Below are 1,418 nucleotides of genomic sequence, written 5' to 3'. Positions count from 1 at the left end.
GTGAAATCTCTTTTTTCATGACCTAGTCAGAGGGTGCCAAAGATCATGAGCTTCCTTTCCCAAAATCCAGAATAATTAGCAAGCTCAAATGTAAAACCAACTCTCTGGTCACCTAAGAACTTTGTGGACCCTTGATCTGCTATAGCTTGGTCTGATTCTACTTTTTCCTTTGTGGCCTCAGTGGTATAACTTTGACTTAGCAGCTTTTTACACTCTAGCTTTGTGAACACAAACCTAGCTCAATTTAAAAGATGCTATTTTGCCATGTCTTTCCATGTTGTAAAATGACATCACTGGCTGTAGAGTCTTACTGTCAATGCCTTTAAGGAAGTTTTCTTTCTTCCTGCTAAAGGTGTCCCCCTAGTCTACGAAGCTCTCAGCTGGCAGCACGGAGTGTTTGTGGGGGCGGCCATGAGGTCGGAGGCCACAGCAGCTGCGGAACACAAAGGTAATCAAAGGCAAGATCTGAAACTGCCAAGAAGGGTGCTTAGAGCTCTGTCTGTCTCTCTGTCTGTATGTGGAGAGAGAGAGAGCCATGTGTATGTCATCAGTAAATGGTGGCCAATATTGCCCATGAGAGCATCACTTACTGACAGATTCCCCCTCTGTTTACTAGGCAAAATCATCATGCACGACCCCTTTGCCATGCGGCCCTTCTTTGGCTACAACTTTGGCAAATATCTGGCCCACTGGCTGAGCATGGCCCAGCGGCCAGCAGCCAAGCTGCCCAAGATCTTCCATGTCAACTGGTTCCGGAAGGACAAGGAAGGCTATTATCTCTGGCCAGGCTTTGGAGAGAACTCCAGGGTGCTGGAGTGGATGTTCAATCGGATCAACGGGGAAGACAGCGCCAAGCTCACGCCCATAGGCTACATCCCAAAGGAGGATGCCCTGAATCTGAAAGGCCTGGGGAACATCAATGTGAAGGAGCTCTTCAGCATCTCCAAGGAGTTCTGGGAGAAGGAGGTGGAAGAGATTGAGAAGTATCTGGAGGATCAAGTCAATGCTGACCTCCCCTATGAGATTGAGAGAGAGGTCCTTGCTCTGAAGCAGAGAATAAGTCAGATGTAATCAGAACTGGGGAGCTTCACCTTTAAAATCATCCCCTTTCCAATCCATAAGAGGCACTAGGTACAAGAGAAAGAGAGTTTTCCCAAATTACCATCAGCATGATAATGGTCACACAGATGAGCAGATCTGAAAGGCACATTTTAATTTTTCAGCTAAGAGCCACAGAGTACAGGCTAGTAACTAATGAGAATGGGAAGACAAATCTTAGCACATCTCCAAAATTTGCATCCAATGCATATTTTGTTCAACTTTAAGATCACTCAGGCATTTGGTCATTTTAGATTTTTCACTTTAGCTATATCTGTTAGCTAGAATGCACAGAAAAAATAGGAAAAATACTTGAGCTG

General features: G+C 45.2%; 1 protein-coding gene across 1 annotated transcript; it reads left to right on the top strand.

The window, feature by feature from the left end:
• Positions 1–303: 303 nt before the first annotated feature.
• On the top strand, positions 304–1,326 carry LOC103584413 (phosphoenolpyruvate carboxykinase, cytosolic [GTP]-like; the record flags this gene model as incomplete). The annotated part of the gene is made up of 2 exons (XM_008565431.1): positions 304–448; positions 617–1,326. Coding segments are annotated over 2 exons (600 nt in total), but the record flags the coding sequence as incomplete, so codon positions are not given.
• Positions 1,327–1,418: the final 92 nt, after the last annotated feature.

The sequence above is a fragment of the Galeopterus variegatus genome, unplaced genomic scaffold (genome assembly GCF_000696425.1).
Source record: "Galeopterus variegatus unplaced genomic scaffold, G_variegatus-3.0.2 Scaffold54610, whole genome shotgun sequence".
Classification (NCBI taxonomy): Eukaryota; Metazoa; Chordata; class Mammalia; order Dermoptera; family Cynocephalidae; genus Galeopterus; species Galeopterus variegatus.
Note: the sequence above shows the minus strand (reverse complement) of the source record. Positions and strands in the feature narration are given on the sequence as shown.